Source organism: Strix aluco, chromosome 3 (assembly GCF_031877795.1).
Source record: "Strix aluco isolate bStrAlu1 chromosome 3, bStrAlu1.hap1, whole genome shotgun sequence".
Classification (NCBI taxonomy): Eukaryota; Metazoa; Chordata; class Aves; order Strigiformes; family Strigidae; genus Strix; species Strix aluco.
The window spans coordinates 49,905,449-49,931,955 of NC_133933.1; the positions used below are offsets into that span (position 1 = coordinate 49,905,449).

At 38.7% G+C, this 26,507-nt stretch overlaps 1 protein-coding gene and 1 long non-coding RNA gene across 4 annotated transcripts in view; one reads left to right on the top strand and one right to left on the bottom strand.

The window, feature by feature from the left end:
- The window catches only part of EGLN1 (egl-9 family hypoxia inducible factor 1), a 35,955-nt gene extending 9,449 nt beyond the window's left edge, over window positions 1-26,506 (top strand). Inside the window, exons 2-6 of one of the 3 annotated variants that reach the window (XR_012622491.1) lie at window positions 17,862-17,981; window positions 20,136-20,272; window positions 21,647-21,714; window positions 23,819-24,241; window positions 25,795-26,506. Coding sequence is in view for 1 of the 3 variants with exons in the window: in XM_074818483.1 (XP_074674584.1) it covers window positions 17,862-17,981; window positions 20,136-20,272; window positions 21,647-21,714; window positions 23,819-23,883 (390 nt within the window). In the remaining 2 variants the exon portion in view is untranslated. Of the gene's footprint in view, window positions 1-17,861; window positions 17,982-20,135; window positions 20,273-21,646; window positions 21,715-23,818 lie in introns of all 3 variants that reach the window. The other 2 variants (XR_012622492.1, XM_074818483.1) reach the window with 2 other exon arrangements.
- Window positions 329-15,291, bottom strand: LOC141920907 (uncharacterized). Its single transcript, XR_012622493.1, has 2 exons — window positions 14,734-15,291; window positions 329-9,883 (listed from the first exon to the last, which is right to left on the bottom strand). It is a non-coding gene; the product is annotated as an uncharacterized LOC141920907 (long non-coding RNA).
- Window position 26,507: the final 1 nt, after the last annotated feature.

Sequence of the window (26,507 nt, forward strand, 5' to 3'; positions counted from 1 at the left end):
GCTTTCTGCTGCAGCAGAAAGGAACCTTGTTTCATAAAAGGGAAACGGGATACTCTCTATAGAGCAAAAGTTTCTTCTTGCCCCTCTAGAAAGTAAATGGGTTTTCTTTAGGCTCCTTGGAGAGCTCTTGTACAAGACAGCGGTTTTTTTCAGTTCAAAATTCAGTTTGGGACTGCTGTGAGTAGGTTGGTTAGTTAATTCAGTGGGACACTTGTGGGGCTCCCTATCTCCTGTGCTGCTGTATTTGCTACTCTACAGTAAGGGAATGACTGTGGACAATCCAAGGACTGTGCAAGTGTTTTTTGGAAATAAACTTACTCAGAATATATCAGTTTAAGATCTTTAATTGTTGGCATGTTTTTTACACTACAGCAAGGAAATAATATCTTGAAAGCAGTATTTTCAGTGAACAGAACAGTAAGGTTACTTGACTTTGCATTTGCTATTGAATGGAGTAATCATTATTTGTGATACCCTTTTTTCCTCCACGTTTGTGACTTGCTACTTAGACACTTTGAAAGGAGGGCTAATACTGGTCTTTTTGGCCTTTTGAAAACGTCATTTGGTGCTCGTTAAATCCTTGCAAACTCCTTCCAGTTTCTGAAGATTGTTGGTTAAGAATAGCTGATAAAGCATATTTTCAGTGCAGCTTGTGCCAGAATTAGCTGGTTAAGTGGCAGTCGTAAGCTTCAGGTCGAAAGCAAATTCACTCTCTGTTCCAGGGCAGTGTCTGTCAAAAATAGAGCAATGCTTCTATGCACGTAACAGCTGTTTACACTTGAAGACTTGCTTGTTCTTTGGTATTTAACTTAAAACTGCTCAAGAGTATTTTTGTTAGCATATAATGTTATAAATAGGAATTGGGTAGAAACGTGTGTGCCTGCACGTCTGTATGGACGTTGTTTGAAGTTATGTATATGTTATGTATATGTTGTGTGCATAGTGTTCTAACGAAGAGGTGAAAGCCATACCTGTAATTAATGGGACCTAATGAAAAAGACTGTTTTATACCCAAGGATTAATTTTACACATTAATTTGGGGACAGCCCAGCTCAGAGCACCTAGTTTGACCATGAAGGCATTCTGGACTGTACAAATGGTGTACAACTTCGAGGAGATGTTGCTATGTGGCTGCAGCATGCTGCTGTGAGAGCAGAGCCTGAGACTGCCTTGCCTTGTTTCAGCAAAAACAAGCATGTTGAAACTGATACAAAGGTGAATGCAGTGAGGGAGTTCAGGAAGCTGTCCTCCCTTTTGGTCCTAACAGGGTGGAGGAATTGTTGCATTGGTTGTCGGATGATTGTAAGAAGTTTTAAAATGCAGTAAACTGGCTGAAGACTTGAGGGGTTTATATGTGTTTGCTTGGTTTGGGTGGGGTTTTTTTATATGAAAGTATTTTAAATCTGTTTACAGCAGGAGCTTGTATTGTCAATCCACATCACTTTGTGTTGATAGCTCAAAATTCTTGGTGAAGTGTAGGTTTCTCCGCTGGGCATACTCTTGCTGTGGCTTGCTGACCTTCTGGTGTGCCAGGGTCTGTTATCTTCCTGCTTGCATAGTTCAGAAGGCTGCAGCTATGTAGTTAGAACAGTCCTGAAGTTACAAGTCAAATTAAACCAAAAAGTTACAATAATAGACTAACCTGACTGTGTGATAATGTGGAATATAAATTGCTATAGGTAAAAAACCTTGGTCCATACTAATTTTGAGAGAGAAATCCTCATATGTTTAAATTCTCAGCACTGTGAAAAAATCCAGGGATGAAATGTGTGAAAGGTTTCCAAAGCAGTTTATAGTCGGTTAATATATCTTTCTTGTTGCTGTTCTCTGTCCTGTTCAAGCATCTGTTGAAGCAGCTAACCCTCGCCATGGATGCCAGGCTCCCTCAGCAGCTTCTGCTGTATCTGAGCAGCATGTGGTCTCTGCTGGGCTGAAGGCATTGGGCCCTTCCAGTTCCAGTGGTTGCTGCATTGTTGTTCAGGCAGTTGGCACACAGCCTTGCTGCTGTGAGAAAGGAAACTGTGGCCGGTTGATAAGGGCATTTTAAACTGACTCAGTTTCAGCTGGCATATTATATGATGCCCAGTGAAATTGATGTTGGCTAATCATAACGTTTGGCTTAACGTTATTTGTGTCTCCTTTAGCCCCTGTGTGAGGGAGCATTAGCCGGTCAGTAGCACTCCTCATAATAGTGGATTTGATTTTCAGGTCATACAGGGAGAAGCTGAGAGAACCTCTTTAGGCTGGAGAGGAGGAGGCACGGGGCGGGGGGGGACTGTACCAGTGTGTACAGATACCTGATGGGGGGAGTGAAGAAGAGGAAGCCAGGCTTTTCTCAGTGGTGCCCAGTGACAAGGCAGTGGGCACGCTGAAATGCAAGAAATTCCATTTAAACATAAGAAACGCTTTTTCCATTGTGAGGGTGATCAGGCAGAGAAGCCAGAGAGGTTGTGGTGTCTCCATCCTTGGAGATATTTGAAACCCAACTGCTGGTCACCCAGCCTGCTGTGCGTGACCCAGCTCTGAGCAGGGGACTGGACCAGATGATCTCCAGAGGTGCCTGCCAACCTCAGCCCTCCCGTGGAAAAAAAAATACTGCAGTTTGGAGTGGTGGAGATACAAAAGAAGCCAATTTTTGCAGTCTGTTAAAACTATTTTATTCCAGCAATGGCACAGTCTGTAGTAAGTCCTGCTTATTGCATCTCTGAGTGAAGTGACCAGAAGTGTATCTTCCTACTAGTGGTCATTTGCTTTTTAAAGTAACATTGTGGTCAGATATGTCAGTAATGTAAAAGTTTCATATATTCCTAGCTTGGATCCCTTTTGGTCATCCAGGTGATCACTTGTACTACAGTCTGTGCTGTTGCCTGTTTTTTCCCCATGTTGCCTGTTTCACAGTTTGTATGTGCATATGCCCATTATGCAGTCCAGTCCAAGGATAACTTGCTGATTTAAAGCATGTGTACACTTCACAAGACTGATTTAAATAGAAGTTTAAGAATTTAAAATCAATTATTTAAAAGCCACAAACTACCAAAAAGTGCTTTACTTTAATATTTCTTGTATTTTTACTTTATGTAGCAAATTTGTATCAAACATCTGGACAAGATTATTTTTAGTATGTTTCAGTTTTATTTTACCTAAGAAAAATGCCACACAGTTAACTTTAAAAACAGTTTCAGAGAAATGTAAGGAGGGAACCTTTGAACAGGTAAGATCTTGTCAGTCTCATATTTTGTCAGGCTGTAGTATAAATCAAAAACCCGCAGCTCTCAAGTTACAATCCTCACTCCCCGTTTAACTTCTAGCTGTTTTTCTTTCACCTGTATTCCCTACACGTACTTGTTGCTCCTGCCCACTTTCCTCCTGACTGTGCTGCTCCCCTGGAGATCTCCATCTGCAGTGGTGGGTCCCTTTGCTGTAGAGGGAGAGGAGAAGGGAGAAGGAGCAGGTGCCAAGGGAGGAGGCTGCCCCTGGCAAGGGTGCAGAGGACTAGGCTTGCCTCAGTTCCTACTCCCTGCCAGGTATTCAGCAATTGCAGGCACCCTGTTGGGCTGTCCTCTGCAAGGACTGTGTTCAGAAGATAAGAGCCACATGGCTGTTGGGAGATGCCAGTTTGACCATCCATGCCCTATATCTAGTCACAAATTGAAGCCAGATGGAGTTGCGCTCATCTGAAGTGACCTTCTGTATGAACTAGATGCTAGACCATCCCTGAATTGTAGGTTAAAGCTATGTGTTTTTGAAGAGTATCCAGTCTTACTGTAAAAAAACCTTTAAGAGCAATGAAACAAAGTATAAACCAGCTGTTGTTACTGTTAAAATTCTGATGACCCACTCTGCTCAGAACTCGCACCATTTTTGCACTCTGGCTAATTAGTTTCAGATTCTAGCAAGTTGTCTTCTCATGTTTACTAGACGAGAGTTCTTCTTTATCAGATGTCTCCGTTTCACACAAGTATTTGTCATCTGTGTTCATACTGTTATGTATTTGTTGTAAATAATCAATAATTGGTGTGTATATGAAGCTTCAAAATATATATAAACTATGCTTTTATATACCATCCACCTTCTGGCAATTCAGGAACTGTCTGAGCCAGAGGTTGCATGTAGACCACTGCTTGTAATACACACAGATGGATGGACATATTTGCCATTAATTTATGTAATCTTGTTTTAAAAGCCATTTGTACTTTTGGCCTCTGCAACATCCTGTAACAACGAGTCCCGCAGTTTGATTAGATGGAAAAGGAACTTCCTTTTGTTTAAAACCTACTGCCTGGTGATTTCAGTGTCTCCTAGACTCTGTATTATGAAAACTCATTTCCCAGTAGTTTTACTTTTTTTTTTCACTAATTTAAAAGTCTGGCATTTGCTTCCATACATTTTTCAACTGTCACTCTTTCCCTCCTAAACTGAAGAATTGCAGTCTTTTTAGTATTTCTTTAGGTGGGTACTGTTCCACATTTCTGATCATTCCTGCTGCCCTTCTGTGCAGCTTTTCTGGTTCTGCTAATCCCCCTTTTAAGGTAAGGCTAACAGAATTACAGTATTTAACATAAAAGTACATCATGAATTTGTGTGCTGGCACAGTGGTGTATTCTGTGTTGCCTCTCCCTGTCTAGTGATTTATGACACTTTAGTTATTCTGCTGCTGTGTTGCGATGATGTTCTTAGGAGAATGGCCTGTATTTACTACATTTTTTTTCTAAAGTGATGCTATCCAGTTTAGAAGACATCACTGTGTATAAGGAGGTGGTGTGTTGTTTGGGTGTTTTTTTTTTTTCCACCACAGGGTATTCCTTTGCACTTATTCTTTCCTGAATCTCACCTGCTATTTTCTTGTCCAGGTACTTGGTATCATTTTACCCTTCTGTATGCCTTTCTGTAGTCAGGGCTAGGATGGATTATGCAACATATTTTGGTATTGTGTATAAACACTGTCACACTGCTGCCCACCCCCTTTTCCCAGGTCACATTTGAAAAGTACAGGTCCTGTGGGGATCCTGCTGGTAACTCCTTATTTTTCACTGAAAGGAGGTTAGTTTGCTGTAGGGAAATTCCTATTGCAATTTACTATTTTGTTGCTCTTTACTTTGCCTGTTCCCGTACTTTGGGATCCCTTGGAAGTAAGATCCATATTAAAATGCTTTTAAAAATTTATAATTTTTGCATTAAAATTAATGCCTTGAGTAAACTTCTATTAAATCTCCATTATAGCTTGGAGAAAATGACATGTAGTTACTCCCCAAGGCTTCCTGACACCTGGCACAGACTCAAGAACAACACAGGAGTTCCTAGACTGGAGTCCTGACTTTGTCATTTTCCTTAGTGAAAATAGAAAACGGGAGTGGTCTCTCTCATGAGCCAAAGGCTATGCCAAAATTATATTGTAAGCTGTATAGGTAATAAGATAAACATATATTCTTTTTACCTATTTAGTCCTATAACTTTATAAAGAGCCTTGTAAACATGGAAAATACTCCTCTGCAGGACAAGAAATCTAGATGAAGATACTATCAACTAGCTTTATTTTCAGTTAGTCTTTTCATATACCAACACAAATATTGCAGAGGTGTTGTTTCTGACTTTCTCTTTACTGTGCCTTTTACTCTTTCTACACACATTCTGCTGCTTCGGAGGTACGCACCTGTTGAAAGACAAAGCTAGTCTCCTTCCTCACCATTGAGACTTCAGCATCTATAGTTCAACAAGTAATAGCTCCGTAGTAAAACCCCAAAGAAAAATTGCCTTTGAATGAGTGAAAATTCTAACACACCTTTTTTTTTCTTTCCACCCCCCACCCTCCCCTGTGTTTGGGTACAACTTTCTAGAGAGAGTGGTAGAATTCTTCAGGGGCTCAATGGGAAAAAGAATTGGCCAGTGATGGGAAGATGGAGTCCCTTTGAGATTTCTCTCTTTGAAAAATCTTTTTTTACTTTTTTTTTCATCATCTCCCCTTCATTTGCAGGGAAGAGTTATCTTGGCTTGGGAACCGTCAGTTAAGGTTGCCTTTACAGGGGAAGTGAATTCTTGTTTTCTTGGAGTAACTTTCAATTGTGTTGCTGGTAGCTATATGCCATTGCTTCTATTGATCCTGGGAATAAAATATATTGCAGTCTTTTTACTGGCACTTTAGGGTTTGTGTGTGTGCCAAGCTGGGGGACTAGTCGATACACTTCAGGGCAGAGCTGCCATTCAGAGAGGTACAGACAGGCTGAAGGTAGTTAGCTTTTTGCAAGGTTACTCTGTGAGCATTTTATCTGGGAGACAGATTATGTGAGCAGCCTTCTGCCTGCAGTGGATGGATATGAACACGATAGTACTGTGCTGTGCATGGAGCGGTGGCTTTTTTCTTCTTTTCAGTCGCAATTCTGTGTGCTGAGAGTAACCTCCAATGTCCGAAATGTTTTGTAGTGTGGTTGATTAAGGGACTGGAGGACACCGAAAAACCCCATCACGCCTCAGCTATAATTGTATCTCAGTCGTTAGTGCTTGCAGCTTGATTTCATGGGGTTAGTAGCAGGGCAGTCACAATTAAAATCTGTGCTGTGGCGCTTGCTCCCTCTGTTATTGCAGCGCATGGTTGGCAAGTAGCTCTGCTGTCCACAGGTTCTTACCTGCTCTTCCTCTTCCTCCCTCTTTCCTTTAGCCTTTCTCTGGCTTCAGAATTGTTTTCCCTCTCCTTTGGTTGCACATCTCTGATCAGGTGAAACCTTAGAGAGGATACAAAGTGAGTTCTGGGATCTCTAGTATCTTTAGCGTAAAGATACAGGGCCATCTACTACATGTAACGGAAGTTAGTACATCAGTTGCCTGCCCATGGGTAATCTGAAATGATGTCTCCTAATTCAGAAACTACTATCCGCTGTTAGTGTACAGTAATAGATACATGATTTTTATTTTCAGTAATGATGTAGAAATTTAATTTAAAAATATGGTCTATGGCTGAAAAATACACTTCTGTCAACCCTGAAACTTGAAGTGATTGCCTGCTGACTGGAAGGGGAAGTTGATCTCTTCTATAGAAATCTGGAATCTAGTATTTTGAGGAATTTGTTGTTCCTCTTGTTCCTTGGTTCTCGTGATACTCAGCATTATTTTCCCCCTTCTGGTCATGCAGACTTTTTGTCAGTGCTGCTATTCCTTCTGTTGTCTGCTTCTATTTCTTCATCTTCCTTTTGTTTCACTGTACATCATCTGTCCATCAGTAATTTCCACTGCTGTTGCTTAAGATGATGAGGAGTTCATATCCTCAAGTTGTTTCAGGGTGTTTGCAGACTGAGGCAAACAGTGTTTCATCCGTCATGTTCTTGCATATATTTTTTATTTATCTTTTTTTTTGTCACAACTTGAAGCTGGGAACAGGCTTTGAAAGGTAAAACTTAAGATCTGCAGATCTCATGAGTAGGTTCCATAAATACGTCCTGTGGAACAGTCCTCGTGGTCTGACGTGACACCTCTGATCTGGGCTACTACTGCTAATCCCTGCAATCTCTCCCCATGCAGAAAAACCTTTCTGCAAAAATGTGGTGTGCATGTCCTGTCTCGAAGTCCATCATTTCTGGGTGGGATGTGGAACAATGTGCTTCCTTTTTTTTTTTTTTTTTTTACTAAACGCAGTGCTTTTAGAAAGGTTTAAGAGTATGTAAGTACTGGCTGCATGCTAACTCAGGTGGTGTTAGGATTTCCAATTTTCTGCGTGAGCATTTGGAGAGAGAGAGGTCCTGGTTCTGTGCTCTCCTGAATGCTTTGAAAGAGGAAAAAAATCTCAGTGACAAGTTGTTTCAGAGTGGCTTTCTTCTCATTCCTGTCAGATTTTCTACACTGTGTTTTTTCTGCTTACATCATCACTCTGTGTGGAGTTTGGGTTCCTCCACCTTCCGATTTTTAGAGTGGGAAATTTGGAATTTGAGGTTAGCATCCTACTTCTAACCAAGATACTTGTCGAGTTACAGACAGTCATAGCAATGTTGATTGACAGAAGCCTTGACAGATAGTATCAACAGGTTTTTTTAGTTGTTGTTCACAGAAAAGGACCAGTCTGTGGAGAAGCCTATTTGCCTTTGAGGAAGGGTCAATAATTTGATGAATATATATAAAATATTTTTGTTATTGAAATAGTGGCAAGGAGAAAAGTAGGTAACTTTTTTGCCTAGATTGGTTGTTTTTGTAGCAGTTTCCTAGTGCCAAGTATAAATGGACTTGGAACAAACTAGATGGGTTCCTTTTAATCAATTGATAGTTGGTAATGCAGCATATTTTATTTTTCCCAAGGCATGAGGGTGATGTATTTTTCCATCAGCTGGTCTCTTGGGATGCAAGTGGTTGTGACTGGGGAGAGTGGGAAAAAGGCTGTTGAAGCAACACCAGGGAGCTCTGCTCTCTGCGGGAGGTCCTAACCTAAAGATGATCTCGTTGCTGCCATGAGTGGAAATTTGCTGTAGAGCCACCGGATTTGGTGTTTAAGAAAATGATGGGGCTTTTGTATTGGCTATGCAAGGTTGGACAGATTCCTCAGGTGTTTCTCGCTGTCTGGAGTCAGTGCTGGGTACATTCAGATCTTTTTTGTGCTCATGTGGCCATGTACTCCTACGAGCAAATATATCGCGTTCCTGAGCCGCCCTCCTCCAGGAGTTTCACTTGGGCCAGTGCAGCCTCCCCAGTGCGGCAGAATGCCTCCTTAACCTGAAATAACGTGACATGGCCATACATGGAATGGGTGGGAATGGGTGGGGTGGGTTTTGGAGTCACTTTTCACTTGCATGCCAATGTCAGCAGTCCTGCTCCTGGTGTTTATAGTCATCCTGTAGCTCTGCATGGCCACAGCTGTTCCTCAAGGCTTTCCCCAAGCACTGGTGGGAGCCCAACACAGCTGGAACGCAAGTAGATTTGTATAATGCTAGCTTATGTTTGAACTGGATACGCTGAGTGATTGGTTAAAACCAAAAAAGCCCCAACTGTTTATACCAGCTGGGAGAGAGGCCCTGTTACAGTGCGGTGGTGGGATTGTAAAGAAGGGTTTGGATGGAAGCAGTTTATGTGTGAAAGCCCATAAAAAGCAGTATGGGCAGAGTCAGCATTTCTTGGGTTTAAATTGCAGGTGACTTGAAAGCGTATTACAGGCTGTTCATTGCTATTTGCCTTTAAACCTTAGTCAGACATTTGTGCAGTGTTAATATAAATTAAAGCAGTGTTTTGTCTATTAGCATTTCAGTGTATAGTTATTTGGTTTTTTAATTTATAAATAATCTCAAAGAATTGTCTGGACTCAAACAGGAGTGAATGCTATAGTGTATGGTGTCAAGTTTGGAATGCTGTGGGCATGCTGAATCATGTATGTCCCCTTGCAAATATCATTAAAAACTATTTTAAAAATCATTTTCCTCAATATACTGTTTATGGCAGTAAACACTTATGTGGTTAAAAGCTAGAGGTGGTAGCTGAGACCATGGCTTGGATACTTCAGTAAATGTTCATGTAGATGCAGTAAATTTAAGATATTTACAGTACACAAGTACTTTCAAATATCTGACTAGCCATAGCACTAAATATGCAATCCTATTACCACGCAGTTGCACAACATTCAAAATTATATAAAGATATATTTCCTGCAAATTTCAGTTCTATGATTATTTTGCTCCTTAAGGCAGAAACAAAACTACAGTTTTAAGTAAGAAATGAAATAACTAAAATCAGTCCTTTTTTTTTCTCCTAGTATCTGGCAAAACTATCATGTACAGTTTCTTACCTTCCATAGGGAAGAAGTTCCAGGCTGCTCAGTATGTATAGTTTTGGGAGGAGAATGGTAGGGATGATGGATGATACTCTTTAAATGGCAAATCTCTCAGCCATTCGCTTTCACAGATATTACAGTGTGGTTCTGTTTAAAAATAAAAACAGAAAACGATCACCCCTTGCCCACCCTTAATCATTAGGGTTTTTTCCTCCCTAGCCTCTCCTGTATTAAGTATAAAAAGTCTTCAGCTTTCAAGTTTGGGCTAGTGTGCATGCTTTATTTTTAAGGTAATGTAAGTTCAGTTTATCCAGTAGATCTCACACAACTAAACAAATTCACTGATTGTGTGTAATAATCTTAAAATAGGTAACCACACTTTTTCATGTGTCATCTATCACGGTGCCTCTTGATGTCATGTGGTTGGCTCTGGAAGTTTGGTGTGCACAACCTACTGTCAGAATATATTTTAAGTGATGTAACTGAATGAGGCTTAACTTCTTATTTTAGTGCACTGTTGTAGATTGGTTTAATGTTGTGTTATTTTTAGTTCTTAAAGATGTTGCTTCTCTGCACTCTTTCTGAACGGTTAGTGATGAAACTAGTAAGTTGACTAGTCTCATGTGCAAGCAGAACGATCTATCCCATGTTGGGGAAGAAATGTTGCAAAGTACTTACTTTCTAAATGGTTTTATTAATTTCAGAGCATTTGAGATGTTAAATTAAAAACAGACCCTTAAAGTTTGTGTTGATTGACTGACTTCTCTGTCAAATTTTTGTACAGCACCAAAACACTGAGTCACCAGTCTGCGTCTCTCGGAGGGAATTGGGAGTTATCTGTGGAGGCCAGCCAATTCTGCATTTTAGATTATTCAACAGTGTTTGAATCTGAAGTGTAGCGGTCAACTTATTTAATCATAATGTAGACAGACTTAGGCTGACACACATCAAAGTAAGCTTTAAACCCTTTTCATCTGCAAAGTCGAGTGTTGTGTTTATTCCTAGGCTTTTTAACAGAGAACTTTCTGCCCCTAGTGACATGCTTTTCATCTACCTTCTTTGGGAAGCCTTGATTAGGTATATTTGGGGGATTTTTTGTTTGTTCTAGGTTGCTGAATTTTTAAGTTTGTAGTAGCCTGTGATATCAAACCTATCAGAATGTGTCATGTTGAACCTTAGGGGAGCTGTTAGTGTGCTAAAGCACTAACATAGCTTGATTGTGCTTGTATTAATTCTTTTTTTAAGGTAAAGCAGGTGGTTTGGGCTTTAAGACATTTGTTTATATTCAGAGATGCATTAGATAAACTTCACATTTATTTTTTTTAATATCCTGTTTAAGCCAGTGCACGACTCTCTGTATACATTTTTAAATTTGAACAGAGTTTTATTTTCCTAATAAGCAGTTAGATGAAGTTAATGGAAGCTAGACCATCATAAGATTGAAGGACTGCAAGGACATTTGCACTGATTTGACTGATTCAGTTTTAAAACAGCACCTTTTGGTTAAACTAGCACAATTTTGCGAACAGGTATGTCCTTCCTAACTTGTCCAGCAGTGTAGAAAATGCCAGTGTGTTAACTATTAAGGAAGATACGTCTTTATTTTTTCCCCTGAAGTTTGTAGGCTGACTCGGTGATCTCTTCTCTTTGCCTTTGGAGATTTGAGACTTGCAACTTTACAAGCTGAGGTACAGGAGAGCAGAGAGAACCTTGTTAATGTTTAAATGTTGTTATCTCAGTTTAGTAGCGGTGGGGGCTGCAGGACTTCAACTGGGAGTTAAGAGGTGTATTTTAGGTCTGCCTAGAACACTGGTTTCAGTCACTCATTGGCTCACCTTGTGAGATACATTTCTCAGATTGCCCTACCTTTCCTCAGGGCTCTGTCAAAGCCTCGTGGGTGTACGGTGAGAATCTGCCTTCTGATTTGTGTCAGTTTATTAGGATAAGACAAGAGTAAACCAATGACTTAATTTGAAGAGAAGTTGAAGAGCGTGCCACCGAACTGCTAGGTTGGCAAAGCTTTCTCTGAACTTCAGTCTTGAGAAATCAAGATCCAATTGGCAAGTTAGAAATAAGCAGCATAGTAAAAGTATTAATCTGTTGTACCAAACTTTTGATAGTATGTTATGTTGCTTGATTTTGTATGCATCTGAAATGCAGTTCTATCAAAGCAAGTAGGAAACATGTATTGGCCATTGCCTAGGAAGAAGTGAGGTGGTTCAGGTTACCATTAGTTTCTGAACTCCCTAGAAGCTCATGGGAGATATAATCTTGTACATAGCTGTGTGCTGATTCTATTTATAGTGTAAGCAGCTATGTCAACTCTCATTTTTTCCTCTCTCCCTTTCTATCTGAGTTCATTTTTCATCTCTGTTCTCATTTCAGTTTACCTTCCCTTTGCCAGCTCAAGAGCTGGCAGCTTTGCCAAGCCTACTTCCCTGTTAAAACTTCTGCTTCTACCCTCAGCAGCCACAGGAGAGGGGTGACCCATGCTTGTCGTTCTTGCCTTCAGTTGTTTTTTCCTAGAAGAGCAGCTTACTCTGTGCTTTCCAAAAGATGACCCAAAGCGCTGGTATTTGAAGTAGTTGGGGTTTTTTGGGCTGTTTGTTTTTTGGTTGTTGGGGTTTTTTTTAATCTGCAGCTAGGTGTTTTACCGTATTTGCAGAGAAAAATGTGACAGAAAATAATAGCTCATACTCTTTTGCTAATAGACAAATTGAACGGCTGTAGTGGTAACTTCATACTAGGAGAGAGGGCTTAAAGATAAATGATTCAAAGCTGCTGCAATGTGTCAGTCTCTATGTTAGCTTCTAAATCAAATTTACAGATTGCTATTCTCTCTTGGGGAACTACTGCGTTGTTTAATTTTTAAGCCAAGTAGTAGTTTGCTTTCCTCTAGCAGGTTCTCCAGTTATGACGATTGCAAGGCATGGATTTTTAAGGAGGGAATCTTTGCAGAGGCTGATATTTCTCTCCAACTTTTCTAGTTTCATGGTGTTGCCTTGTGTGAAAACTTGGTTCTCTAGCCTTGCTTACTAGATCATGGAGGATATCAGCATAAAGTTTTATTCAGGTGAAAGTAAGTATGGAAATACTTGGCTTAGCTGTGTCCCAAAACGTTTATTTTACCCCTTTCGGCTTTCTCTGTTTTGGGTAAGGCTGATGGAGTTTCTCCCCATTGATATTTTCTTTCTGTTGCAAATTTCTGTCTCTGCTTGTGAAGAATTTGCAGGAGGAGTTATGAACTGAAGCCAAGCTGTACCATGTTAACATGTAGTACAAGGTAGTACCAATACAGTCTTTTTTCCTTCAATTTGATTATTATTTTGTACACCTTGTGAAAAATCTTACTGACGTGTGCTTAACGGAAATGTATTTCCTCGGGACTGTTGTTTGTGAGGGCTGAAAAAATTCTTGAAATAGAAATATATCACAGATCGACCAAACAGAGAGAGGTCAGATTTTTTTGTTTTGAAGTTTTCTTTGGTTCTTCATTCCAGTGATGTGTGGGGTTTTTTTCTTTCTTTGAATAATCTGTCAGATGACCCATGCCAAGGATTTCCAGTGAAGTCTTTGTGAGAGCATCTGATAAATTCTGGTAGGAAGTCATCGGTCTTGCATTTAGACATCTTGTTTTGCTCACTGAGATTTGCAGTTCCTTCGGCAAACTGCAAAAGTGGCATCTCCTAGACTGATGCAGTTTTCTTTAATCTGAGCTAAACAATAAAGTTATTTTACATTAATAAACTAGTATGACAGAACACATGTCCTTTCTCTATTTTATGTTTGGTTTGGGGTTTTTTTTCCCCCCTAAGGAATTTTATGTTGTCATGTAACTGGTATTTTCCCCTCTTTCCCAAGAGTTTGCTATTACTGCTACCTTTTTTTTTTTTTTTTAAGGAACAATACCTAAACTTGCAGGTATCCAGCTGTGAGAGGAATGGAGAGGGTAGAGGAAAAAGCTTCAGTCTGTTTACCTGCAAGTCTTCCTTTATATATGTGTGAGGATGCCATACTTCTCTATGAAAGGAGGTTGAGGCTACTCCCCGATGAAATCATGTTTTCAGCTGCACTGCTGTGCTGTACCTCACAGGGTTGAGTGTCTTAGCCTCATTACATAGTGAACAAAACCGTATGGACTATGGATTATTGCCTCTGATGTTACTTTCCTGCATTTAATTGTTAATTAGAGTAATGGCTGGCAATGCTTAGCAAAAATCTGTGGTTGCAATTAGCTCTTCTGTTAGGTACTTAGTGTTGGTCGTTTGGGCCAATGACCTAAAGTTAATTTTCCAGAGTTAAACATTTGCAGGTAGAACATCTGTACATGAATGAGCGATCGACAGCTGCTTAAGTGTGTGAGAACTTGGGTTTGATAGCACCAGTTGGGCAGATTGCAGAGTGGTGAGGACGCTTTCATGCTTTCTTGGTTACTCATGAATTCCAGAGGGTTATCTTAGGACATCCTTCATGTGCTAGGCATGAGTGCTCAGATTAAGAGAGAGTGCTCTTGGGTTAAAGAAGGTTAATATTAAAAGTTTTTGCAAAGGAATCTACTGGGTGAACAAATCCACTGTGTGACTTAAATATATTCTTTGAGGAAATTAAGTTTACTGAGTGCTTAAAAATTGTAATGCCCAAGAAGCACAAAAGGGAATACCTCCTTGTCTATTAAGAAAATGCCAGTAATGCCTTGAGCTGAATTAATTGATTACTTTTATGGGAGAACTGGTCAGACAGGTAGCTCTTTGTTTTGGAGAGCTAACAACTTTATTGCTCATAGTCTGAAATGTTAAGGAATCTTCGACATTCTGGTCTCAAATGCCTCACTCTCTTGACTGCCATTAACAGTGTTTTTTAAAAAAAAAAAAAGCTGCAAACCCAAATTTTTCTCTCTGCTTGGCATACATGTATTTGCTTGCTTATTTATACTGTAAAATGTTAAAACAGCAACAAAAGTAACTTCATTATTCAACAAAAGTGACTTCATTATTTACCTGGGTCACTTTTTTGTCCCGTTCATGTGGGAGATGTTGCAATGCCATGAGAGTTTGACACGAACTCACCTCTTATTGTTTCACAAAGCAATATATTTCCACATCCTGTAAATTGTTAATTTTTGCGACTTTCCTTATCATAGTTCAACTGGGGAGAGGGAGTTGTCACACTAACTGGCAAAAGCAATGTATATTATACTACACTGGCTGATTTGCAAATTTGTTTGCTTTCCAATTTGCCCCTAAAGGCTGAGTCATACTTACTGTTATAACAAATATGTATTAGATAAGTTATCGCAGTAAAACTGTTTGTCGTCTCTTGCAGTTGATGATAGCAGAAGTTTCAGACTCCAAAGTCAGAAACAAGGGCTTTTTTAAACATTGACTATTTTAGACTCAAATGATTGTATGAAATGCTTATGACATTGAATATGACTGCTCTTTATGTGAAGTTGATGACAACTGGTGTTTCCACAGACTTTGCAAAAAGTGCTGCTGGTCCTCTTTCTTCAGCAACGTTGATGTTAGAGATTCCTTCCTTGACTTCCCTTCAGCAAAGAGAACAAGTACCCATTTCAGTACCTTATAAAGGAAACTATAGCAATAGGCTGCAAATCTATGCTTCTCTTAACTGCAAAATAATCTTTTTGAGGAACAGATGTCAACCAAGTGTGCCCTTGGAAAAAACCCTGTATTGGCCAGAGACACCTGGGAACTGTCCTAAACTTCTAACACTAGAGGTTTTTATCTCAGTGACAGATATTTAGGTCATTTATGTGCCTGAAGACCTTTGCATATCTGAGTCAAACTCCTCCTTATCTCAGTGAGAATTGACATTGCTCTAGCTTCTTGGTCTCAATGTTTTCTTCATTCTGAATGAGTTTTAGTAGTTGATCACACAGCTGGTGAGCAAGAATTAATGTCAGGATTTAATTTACATGACACTTCTCAACAAAACCTCTTAAATTAAAACTTTTCTGTTATTAGGAATGGTATTACAGGATTGGACCTGGATCTACTTTCAGCACTGTTTGTGCTCCATGAGAGTGTGATAAGGTGTATGTGGGACTCTTTTCAAGAGGGTTGGCTTTCAGTGGAAACCCAGTATCTTCCTCTTTCAGCCCAGCTTCGCTTTTGTTTTGTTCCTTTTTCTCCATAAGAAAGGAAATTACAGAACCCTTATTACATTATTTGGTATCTGTAACTCACTGTTTTGATTTTTGTGGGTTTATCTTCCTGCAGCAAAACTGATAAGTAATGACTTTGCCAAATATTACGTCACATTACTTGATACGTGTCATATGTTTACATAACGTGAGACCTGTAATGATGACTACACTATGATTACAGTAAAGGGATTGAGAAACTGAAGTGCCTAATCTCAAAATTACAATATATTTGAGTTTTTTAGTTTTAGTACTTTTCATGCAGTGTAGCCACTTCCATCTCATGTGAATGAAGTTTGGCTTAAATTTTAGGGGTTTTTTTTATAAACATGGTGCTACTATTTGGCAAATACTATGTTCTGATTTCTGCCTAGAAGCAGCTACCAAAAAATTGCTTCTTCCCTCGGTAGAGTATATATGGAAATAAAGATTTTAAAACATTTGCTGCTATAATGAAATCTATTCTGCTTACATGTGATATACAAATATTTTACTGATTGAACTGCAAGTACTTTGTCTCTCAGCCTGCTCAAAGCACAGTTTCTTGCAAGTAATGCAAACTGGAAAGTTTTATTCATTAACATTTAAAAAGTGGGGGGGAGGGAAATTAAAATAGTGTAAAACAAAAAAAGCACTGAAACAGTTGACTGAAATACTTTTAATCTGACGGGTTATGTTTTCACAGTTAACACTTCATTGGGAACACTATTTTTGATATTTTATGTGAGAGTTGAAAGAGTTTGTAATCCAGAGGTCTGACTTTAAGTTCTAACTTAACCAGGCTAAATCTAGACAGGAATGATTGCATTTAAACGTTTTTTAGTTTTTTTTTTTTTTTTAAACAGCAGACATTCATTGAGGGTTAGTAGTGTATTAGGATTGTTGATAGAAACTCACTTTTTTGCTTTTCTTTTAAATTCGTGTTACGAGTTTTTTTCAGATAGGATATTGTCACTGCAGACGTCTGAGTACTGCGATGGCAGTGGATAACGTGGCCTGGAAAACTTTGGATCTCTTTCAAAAACCTGAAATGATTAGTATTTCCAGCAAATGCATAAAGGGGATGTGTTGTACAACAAACCGGCCATGTGAACTGATAGCTAATCAAGCTAATCAGGCCATCTGTTAGCAAAATGGCCAGTTTGTTTCACACGCACATCCGCATGTCTGAAGACTCAGAAATCAAACCACCTTCTAGGGGTCTTTCAAGTCAGCTGAGCTAAGTGCAGCATGGGAAGTTAAATATACTACTGTAACAGGAATCGTTTGATGTCAGAAGGTTATTACAGATTACTGTTTGGTGTCTGTTTTCAATTTCTCACTTCTTGACTAAAAAGGATGTTTTTGTTGTACATGTAGGATTGTTTCAACAAAGGTTCAAAGACCTCCTATGTATAGGACAAAACACAAGCCCGAGAATGTGCTTGGAGTGATTGAGTAAGATGGGCTAATGGTCTTGTCTATAAAGTCTCTTAAAAATGAAGTTTGACACAACTTTTCAAGGAGGAATTCTTTGCAATGGAAATACAGAAGGAAAAAAAAAAAAGGACAAAAAGATAGTTGTCTGTGAACTTGAGTCTGGAAGACGACTATTCTTATCACAAGGAGAAGCACGTTACTTAATTATATACAGGACATTTTTCCTCTCTTGTATTTCATTCACAGGAGGGAAGTCTGAAGGATTAGTCACAACATGGGAGCAGTCCCATCTTCCATACCTTAATTAACAGTATTCCTCTCAGTGTATTTCATGCCTTTGTTGTAGATATCTGTTTGTGTTAAAAACCAGGTTTTAACTAGAAAGAAAACACAGATTAAAAAATTATTTTCTCATAATTTCTAACTTATTTTTTCTGTTGCTTATGTATGAATTGCTTAAGAATTAATACAGATAAAATGTAGACTTTTTCCCCACACACACAGATAAAATTAATAATTATTGTGTTTTGATTCTTTGACTAGGCTATGGTGGCTTGTTATCCCGGCAATGGAACAGGATACGTGCGCCATGTTGATAATCCAAATGGAGATGGAAGATGTGTTACGTGTATATATTATCTTAATAAAGACTGGGATGCCAAGGTATGCAAGAATTTCTTTCTGTATTTTTTTTTTTTACATATACTTGCTAATACACCTTTGCTACAGGTCTTTGTTCGCGTCCTTATTTCTGTGCCTTAGTTGTGTTCTTACGTTAACTGTGGGTATCCTTCCCCCCCTGGATCTGCTGTTGGTAAGAGCAGCTAGAGACAAGGCATTTATTTTCAAGGTTTAGAATGATGCCAGCAGGACTTCCTTGACAACGAGATTGAAGGAAAGTTGCATGTTTTTCATGTGTATTTTTTAATTATACATAAAAGTATCTGCTAGTATCCAAGTTTCATAAATATCTAATTATGCAATTTACTGTACATCAGTTGCCACACACATACACAAAGAGTAAATAAAGAATATTTGAAAGATAATTGCTTTTAGTTTATTTCTCCTTATATTCCTCTTGAATCTTGAGTTGACTGTGCAACTAGATTACTTGAGTATGCTTCTAAAAAGAAAGGTGCTGTATCTTGGGAGCAGTTTCAGATAAACCAAGTGTTATGGTTATTGCTGTATCAGTATAGTTCAGAGCAGCACAAGTCTTTCTATCATTGTAGATACAGGATGTAGAATAGGTAAGGATTTATAACACAGTTCAGTTGTCTTAAGAATTTACTACCAGTGACTTGAAACTCTCCATAGATATAGTGACCATGATAAAGTAATTTTTTAATAAGGATTTTCCTAGTGATTAGTGGGATTAGGTAAATTTGAAGAATGGATGTAGCTAACTGTCTGTATTGAAAGCATGAGAGAATAATACAAAGATAGCTTTGTTTATTCCTCAGTTGCTGTGCAGTTAGCTATGGAGAAGTTTATTCTCATTGTATATGAAAAAAAAGATAAAACTACTGATACTTCTGTCGTACTTAGGAAGTAGCATGTGGAAGAGCACATAAGCAGTTTCTGTGAATTGGGTGCACCAGATATGGATAACATAGGTTGCAGCTGAGGGGTTTTCTTGTTTTGTATTGTTTTCTTTTCTTGAATGCTCTCCATTTCTTGTAAGAGCTGGATGAGACAATGAGACTGATAACATACTCACATAAAACTGGTAGATCAGAAAGATGAGTGTGAAGTGGATGCACTTGAAGCTTTCTGTTTCTGACTTGCTCTTTGAAATGTCAAATTTGATCCTTCAACTAGAAAATAAATTACTAGCCTTTTTTGCCGTGATAGCATCTTTGCATATAAGTGCACTGGTTGGACTGAACATCTTAAAATGCAGCTTTGGGGCTTTTTTAGTTGATTTATGGTTTCTCCTCTGAAAAAAAATGAATACATACCAGAGTGTAGCAGTCAAGCAAATAGCATTTGCACAATAACTGAAAAATTTACTAACTGTATATTTAATTTATGAACAAAAGTATTTCATTTCCTGCAAAATCCATTTCAAACTACAAATTAATGTATTACCAAGTATAGTGAGTGGTTAGCAAAGGAAGAAACTCAAACTTTCTTTAGGAGAACAAATTGATCTAAATTGTCACTTCTTTTTGACTGATTTAGATCACAATTAAAAAACAGTCATATCAATTTACCTTGTTAGTTCCTGCACTGTATCACTTCCCCATGAAGGCCTATGGTGGCAATCTGTAGTAAGATTTAACAACATCAATACTATCTGTAGGAAGAAGTTAATGTGACTTAAAAATAATTATCTGTGCTGTTTTTCAAAGCCTGGCAGAGATCTAAATTGACCAAGAGTAGTACAGATTCAAGTTTTAGTTTGAAGTTTCCTAGTCTTTCCTCATCTTAATTACAGAAATGTGCCATAAACTTCTGCTGCTGGTAAATTAAACAATCTCTAAGGGGAAAACGTGAAACTTGGATGTGAAATACGATGTTTCTGTCATCTGTATTGGCATATTTTTAGTAACCAATCTAAAGCCACAGCTTTTTGCTTGAATGAAGGTCAATATTTGCAAGCATTCTGAAATTACTCAGTGAAAAACATGTGAAATGTTTTGTTAAATGAAATATGTCAACGGAAAAGCCGTAGATTCATAATTTCTGTAGCATCTGATAAAGGCATTTATTTCAGTTCTGAGTGTCTGAAATATTTTCAAATGTGATATTCAGTACTTCTAAATACAGTGAGACATTGTTTTCAAGTACTGGTTTTAAATATTTAATTTGTAGGTAAGTGGAGGCATCCTTCGGATATTTCCAGAAGGTAAAGCCCAATTTGCTGATATTGAACCCAAATTTGATAGACTGCTATTCTTCTGGTCTGATCGCCGCAACCCTCATGAAGTACAGCCAGCGTTTGCTACAAGGTAGGACTCTGTGTATTGCACGATGCCTATTTTATCAAGTGAATCCTAATGAGAAATGAGTGACACTATGAATTATGATCTGATCCCAGGTCTTTCCCTGTACAGTTCTAGTTGCACTATGACGAGAAGGGATTTTTTTCTTATTAATTAGGCTTCTGTTGTGCTGCTGAGTTTGTACTGACATCTGATCTCTTATTTTGGAGAAAACCTCCTCTCAAGTAGGTAGGAGGGCAGACTGGAAACATCAAGTTTCTGAGGGAGTACTTGGCAGAACTGGGTAGGAGCACACAGAGCCGTAAGCAGACCCCACCTTAGCCAAGGGATGCTGTCTTCATTATTTCTCTGTAAGATTATTTCTCTGTAAGATTGACTAGGTACTTCAGTTCTATGTCCGCTTTTGTTGGGAGCAAGTTGTTAGAAAATAGTAATTTTCAAACTAAGCCACGGCATTCTAGTTTGGGAATTGGAAGCAGGCTGTGGGGCAGAAAGGATCGTTAATACACAAAACTTTTCTTTCTCTGGCGTATTGGAGGAGTTGTTCCCACTCTGAGTCACAAGGGGAACTTGGTATCTCCTTTGTCCCTCAGTGCAGGCCAGTGGATGATAAAGGTACCTGCATTCACTGCTGCTCCCACATCTTGAGTGACATTTTCAGATAGCGTTAGTAGGTAAATCATGGGAGTCGTTGATCCAGACTTCCTGTTGCCCGTGTTGCAACATGTTTTGATGGCCAGAGCACTGAACAATGACTGGAGCTCTGAGATAACGCAAGTACCTTTGCAAGAAGTAACTTGAAACTGCCATCGGCAGGTCCTCTGTCCTCTTGCAGCCTTTTCGGAGGCTGTACCGCTCTCCCTTCCCACCTTGTGCTCCGAGCAGAGTCAGAGGGTGAAACACCATTTACTAAACCTCTTTAAAGTCTTTTCTCAATAGCTGGCATTTTGTATTTAAATCTTCTACGGGCAGTGGAGAAGCTGTGTAAGAAGGTGTAGTTAATTTTCTCTTATGGCAAATGTCCAAAAAAAAGCAGTTCTTGCAGTGTGACTCAGTGATGGACATGACGAAGTAAAAGATGAGGTCACAGGGCAAGGTGATACAGACAGAGACTATATTGCAGGTTCTGGGCAAAAAATGTAATAGCACCTCATCAGGAAAAAGAACCATAAACTTACAGCATCAGTGTCACCCTGTCAATAACTGTTCAGAAAATACCTACTAACTGAAGAAAAAACCTGCTTGCTCTGTGCTTTATGAAATCTTTCTTCTGTCAAGACTGCAGAAGTGTCATGGCGTTTAGGTTGTGTTTTATGTCAACTGCTTCACTGTTTGTTTTTCTTAATAGTTCAGGAGTTCTTTTTCCATCCGTTTCCCTAGGTACGCAATAACAGTGTGGTATTTTGATGCAGATGAACGAGCACGAGCTAAAGTAAAATATCTAACAGGTAATCTCTTGTTAATTTCTTCTGTGTCCTTTTTTTCTGGAGGAATAGTTAAGTAGTCCAGCCTCGTCTCCTTGGCCCACCCTGTGCACAAAAAGGGGGAGAAAACCAGCGTAACTCAGAGTCAGGTTTTACAGGGAAGGTGACCCAGTGGTTGAGCTGCTAGGCATTGACTTGGGAAATCCAGGTCAATGCCTTGTCTTGCTCACACTTCCTCTGAGACCCGAGGCTGCTCAGTAGTTTTATATAGGGGATGCAGCTTGTCCCTAGTCTTGTCTCCCTAATAGGTGTGGAGGATAAATACACTAGAGACTGTGAGGCAGTGCAGAACTGAGAGCCCTGGAAATAGCTTTGATTGATTATAGTGATTCAACAAGTGAATACAACTTAACTTGACTAGAATCTCTGTATTGGAAAAACAAAGCCTAAAATTAAAATCTGGACTCAAAGACTGGAGTTACTTCCTCCATTTCCAATTCCACGTATCTAGCATCTGTTTTCCTTTTTTGGCTTCTCCCTCAAGAGGAAGTTGATCTAATTTTCCTGTTCAAATTAGCATTATAAGGAGAAATGGCCTAGGACTTCTGTCATGCTTGTAATTGCCATCACAATTTTGTATTTGTTACAGTAGCATAAAAATAAAAATCAGGTGTACCACAAGTGCATACATGTACAGGGCTACTTTCTCCACGGTTTCGTCAAGAGCTCTGAAACTGATGATGTTGAAGATATGTGCCATCATTTCCAAATGACATTTCCAATCATTGCTGTTAGGCATCTGAAGCTCCTAAGTAACCCCAGAGCTATCTAGTGGCTGCGAAAGCTGGGGTTAGGTCAGTCCCCCTTGGTGCAGCCGGTGACTTTGTGCATTTCGGGAGCGGTAAGAGTGATGCAGCTCCTGCCTGGCTTGTGAAGAAACGCAGGGAGTCCCTCCGCTCCAGCTGGGCAGCCTGTCCCACTGCTCGGCAAGGCACGGTGGCTTCCCAGGCAGTCAGGAGTGCCAGATAACGCCTGCCTGGTCTGTGCAGGAAGCCTCTCTGTCTGCAGGCTCAGCTTCGTGTCACATGCGTGTAACTGTGCAGCTCCTGGAGCCAGCCTTGTTGGATCAGAGCTGTTTCAGTTATCTCTGCACAGCTTCAGCTCCTGCCCTTTCAGAGAGAGTGCAGGAAAGTAGTTCAGATGGGCTTATGTCTGCAGGGACGGTGCTCCCCTCACCCACCCCGTCAGCCCCTCTCCAGGGTCCCCCTAAACTGCAGGCACTTAAGCAAGGAAGGCTGGGTTGGAAGGGTTGTTTAAATTTCAGTATAAGTTGCCCTGTAATTAATTTATATTATCATATTGTGATTTCAGTTTTCATTTGCAATTAAAATTGCTTTCTCTGCTCTGTATCTGCAGCAAGAATTGTGCAAGATGGTTTTTATTTTCTACTGACAAAATATAAAATTACAGAATAAACTGTCATAAAATAGAAAACTTCATTTTTGGCTTAGTGTCAGTCTAACTAAAGCCATGCAGAATAGTGAATTTTTCCTGAATATGTGATACTGTGTCTGTTAACGTTTTGATAGTCAAACTTTTATTTGGGGGTACCTGAAGTTATCTAGGTCAATTTTTAGAAAAAAGGACAGAAGAGGTGTAGGCTGCTTGGTGGTTTTGTTTTGTTTATTTTTTTAGCAGTGAGTCAAATGGAATGTTACATTTCAAAAGTCTCTCAAAGTTTCTTTATGAAAGTAAATACCCAGAAACTCTGAATATTCTGATACAGAATAATGGACAATATCCTTAGATTGACCATTCTTAAAGCGTACATTTAAAGGCTGAGATAATGAGCTCCAGAACTGCATGTATGATGTGAAGTATCTGGTTTTCTACTTGGGCAGCCAAATAGATGCCTACTTTCAGAGATGATAAGTAACCACGGCTCGTTAACTTTACAGAGCACAGGATACAGAGTATGTATACAAAAATATCTTGCCAGATCATATGTGCTAGACAATCTTCGAAGTACTCTCTTAAAACTAATCTGGAAAGTGATGTAGCAATTCTAAAGACTGTACTTTGATAAATGCTGAAAAGTAATACCAATTTCCTTTTCATATTTCTGCAGGTGAAAAAGGTGTGAGGGTTGAACTTAACAAACCTTCTGACTCAGTTGGAAAAGACGTTCTATAAGCCTTTGATTTAGCAACTCCCCTTGCTATTCTCCCTGATAAATCTTGATGCTATCTATTAACTTTTGAATGTGAATAACAAGATAAAGGAAAATCAACAACAAACCAACATTTTAATAAAGAAGCAAACAGTGTTTCCATGTTGCATCAGATAGAAGGTTCTTTGACTGCTGAAGCATTGTACTATGTGATTGTGACTCCAGGCCTGTGACTGCTTATGTGAAGAAATAAGCAATCAGTAAGAAACAGCATATGCATCTGGACATAAATAAGTGCCCTACATAGAATTTGTCCATCCTTATATTTTGCCAGACCTGTCATCCAGCTGAATCCAATTCATCTCTCCCTTTTTTTATATGGTAAAAGTTTGAATTTTGGGTAATTTTTGTATGACCAGGTACAGTTTATCAAAATTGAGTCTTAAAAAAAAAAAAAAGAAAAACTGAAAAAAAAGAAAAAAAAATTACAGTCTTCTCCAAAATAACATGGATCTATTTTTGTAAAACTGTTCATACTGTTCTCCTCTGCCATGAAAGACCTAATTTAATGTAAGGGTTGCCAGTAACTAATAATCACTTTAATTTTCTTTACACCTTAAGTCGGAAAAGGAGCACTTTAATTACCAGCTAAAAACCTGATTGTTTTATATCATATCTCACACTAATCTTAACTTTTAAAGATTGCTGCTGTATTGTTTTTTTGACTATGTCCTCTTGAACCTTATTAACAGAAACAAATCAGTATCTCGCTATTAGTAACATTCAGTTTGTGGTTTTGTATGTTGAATCCACAGAGAGGAAGTTTCTGTCTCTTCCTTGTTTTTTGGTTTGGTTTTTTTTGGTTTGGTTTTTTTTTTTTTTCAAGTGACTGGCACTAAGTGAACTTGACACTATTGGTTGCTGTCATTGGCTTTGGGGACCTGGTAAATACCATCTAGTTACAAGAATATACAAGGGCTTTCCTAGGCTATTAGAGGTACCCAGAACCTCCTTATGTACTTGACAGAAAATTTTGAGCTTTCTCCCGTTTTCTAAAGAATACTTGCCACCCCCCTTTCCTTTGTATATAAGTTAATAGAATATCTAAAATTCACTTTTTTAATTTCCTTTTCAAATGTTGGTGTCCCATGCAGTCTGTAAGTTGACACCTTGATCTATTATATAGTATCAAGGAGATGGTCAGCACACTGAAGCTGAAGTGCATCGCTGTAGGCTCCTTCTGCAATACATCTTTAGGTTTTCACTGTGCTGAAGGATTTCCCCAAAAAGGCACTGCCCTTTGATCAATACTGAGGTATATATTTAGTAAGAAAACATTTACTTTCTTTTACATTGTTTTCTTTTTATCAAGGAGAGGGGACATCACAGAATAAAAGATGTGCAGAAACTCTGATGTTCTTATTTTTAAGAAATGGATGTTTTGGACACTGATTTTTTTTTTTCTTCTTTTTTTTTTTCCTGAGCTTTAAAAGCTTGAGAAAACAAAAGCAAATCTATAAAAGACAGCATTCATATTTACAGGAGTTTGGGGGTTGATCAACTTACTCACTGCAGTTTTCTATCTGTCCCTTATTTCCTTACTTAGCCAAAACAATGTGAGTGTACAGAAATATTTCTGTATATATTACACTTGTGACAATTTTAGCATCTGTATAGTTTGTATTCAATTAGAGACCTTTTCTATGGAAAGCTCAGTAATTTTTTATTAAAAAGATTACTATTGTTCATGTAAAACATGAAAAAGCTAATTGTTTAGTAACAAACTGACAGAAGGGGGAAAAAATTCAGTATTGGTATATCCTTTAGGAGAACCAACAAAAATCCCAGTTTTGTTTTGATTTTGCTTTTCTGGGTTTTTTTTAGTAAGTTCTTGCCCTTTACAGTTTTCTTCGTCTTTCCTCTTTTCTTCCCAGAAAAACAGACAGGATACCTTTACTGTAAGTGCCTCTGCCAACCTGGCCAAGGAGTGCAAATCTTCATTACTGTCTGGTCTGCAGTGCATTTAGGCTACAATGAAACAAGCAAAAAAGCCACCTCTTTCTACTTCATCTTCTTTAGTACTACTTTAACGGAGGTTTGGTTGGTTTTGTTTTAGAAATGTAAGCATAAGCCTTTAAACTCATTTCAGTCCCTCTGTAATTCAAACTGCAGTTACACGGCGTATCAAATTCTAATCACACTATAGGTTTGTGCTTGCCAGACAGGTTTAAAAAGTGCTTAATTTTTCACTCCATGTAAGTCATTACAATAGGGTCAACAAATCGGGTCAGCCATTTCTTCAATGTTCTTTAGAAACTGTTCATTTCATGTCGGTTGAATATTCAGTCTTGAGCATCACCAAGCAGGTCCTTGTTTTAAAACTATTTTTTAAACTGTCTTATGATCTGTATGTGTCTAGTCCTGGTTAAAGATAAAGCTTCATAATGCTATTTTTATTCATGATGTTAGCTGGCTGTGAAATACAAGACCTTTATCTATAGCAGGCAAAGAAATTCAGGATTCATTTACAGGTTGCCTATAAAGTTGTGTAATTTGAAAAGCAGTGTTCATTATGAAAGAGCTCTCAAGTTGCTTGTAAAGCTAATCTAATTAAAAAAGATGATGTATAAAGGTTCTTGAAAACTAT